The sequence below is a fragment of the Arachis ipaensis genome, chromosome B08 (genome assembly GCF_000816755.2).
Source record: "Arachis ipaensis cultivar K30076 chromosome B08, Araip1.1, whole genome shotgun sequence".
Classification (NCBI taxonomy): domain Eukaryota; kingdom Viridiplantae; phylum Streptophyta; class Magnoliopsida; order Fabales; family Fabaceae; genus Arachis; species Arachis ipaensis.
This window is the reverse complement of record NC_029792.2, coordinates 13,525,000-13,526,309: the sequence shown is the minus strand read 5'-3', so window position 1 is coordinate 13,526,309 and position 1,310 is coordinate 13,525,000. Positions and strand designations below refer to the sequence as shown.

The window sequence follows — 1,310 nt, the reverse complement described above, 5'->3', positions numbered from 1 at the left end:
TTTATCCATTACTTGTAATACCAAAATGAAAAAATATACACAAAATTAATGTATATACCATTTCTTCAATTTAAATTCCGGATAACAAAACTTATATGAGAAAATATGTAGTTTGGCTAGTTAAGCATGGCAAGATGAATAGTGTTTTGCAAAGCATGACCACCATGAAGCATTCAATAATAGAACCACATATTTTGCAAACAAGCAAGAGAAGACAAATGATTTTTTTAAGATTAACGTTTTATGTTTTAAGTATTAAATTTTAAATTTAAAATACTAAATATTAATTCTTAAAAATATAAAAAATATTAATTAAAAGTATTAGCTAATTAATATTAATGAAAAGTGTTTGTCCTAATATTTCTCAACAATTAAATTAAGAGATAGCTGATATGTATATATATACTTACTTATTTCTTACAGATTGACCTTGCAAATTGGCCAAAGACATCAATGCATTCTTCCATCGATGAACCCTAGCATCCCTGTGCAGTCGCTTGTCCATTCTAACACTAAAATGCTCCAAATCATAGAAAATTGGGATGATACCTTTGTTTAATCCTCGAAGGTGGCTATTATTATCAACTATAGCTGACATTTCCTCCAAACACCAGATTGAGTCAGCATAATCTTTTGTCAAGATAACTATAGATATCTGTGAATCTTGAATTGCTTGCAAGACCTGTGATGGAAGAATAATGCAATCTCCTTCTTTCTCGCCCCTCTTATCATAACTGAAGGTGGAAATACCAAGCCTGATGAGACAATTGCATAGATGATTAGCAAAGTTGTTGCGAGTACTTTTGCCTCTGAAGCTTAGAAACACATCATATTTGTAGAGCCGTTGTTGTGATGATGATTTTCCACTTTGGTTACTAATGGAAGCTGATGCAATATTTGAACTTGAGAATTTATTATCCAATAATGGGCCAAACCTACTTGATGAAAAAAAAAAAAAAAAACACACACAAACACACAAAAGAAAAACAGAATAATTATTCGAACTATATCCGATTAAAACCTAATAGAAACTGGTTTATACATCACTACTGGTATATATACCTAGGTGCTACCAAAAATGTACTTGGAAGAGCTGCAACTGATGAAGCTCGGGGACTACTTGTGGCAAACGAAAAGTGTGAATCTGATTTGCTCATTCTTGATGTTGATGCCGGTGTTGTTCTCTCATTTCTGACAATGTATATAATTCAAAACAAATTATTTTCAGTCAAATATTTAAGGAGGTAAATTATTTATATATTTTTAAAACAAAATGTATAGTGTTTATATTAGTTCTAGGTAAGCTCTAG

General features: G+C 30.8%; 1 protein-coding gene across 1 annotated transcript in view; it reads right to left on the bottom strand.

The window, feature by feature from the left end:
* Nucleotides 1-1,310, bottom strand: part of LOC107613352 (TMV resistance protein N) — a 10,300-nt gene that overhangs the window by 6,728 nt on the left and 2,262 nt on the right. Inside the window, exons 3-4 of the mRNA XM_016315317.2 lie at nucleotides 1,063-1,191; nucleotides 411-935 (exon numbers count right to left, since the gene is read on the bottom strand). Of these exons, the coding sequence (XP_016170803.1) occupies nucleotides 411-935; nucleotides 1,063-1,191 (654 nt within the window). The remainder of the gene's footprint in view (nucleotides 1-410; nucleotides 936-1,062; nucleotides 1,192-1,310) is intronic.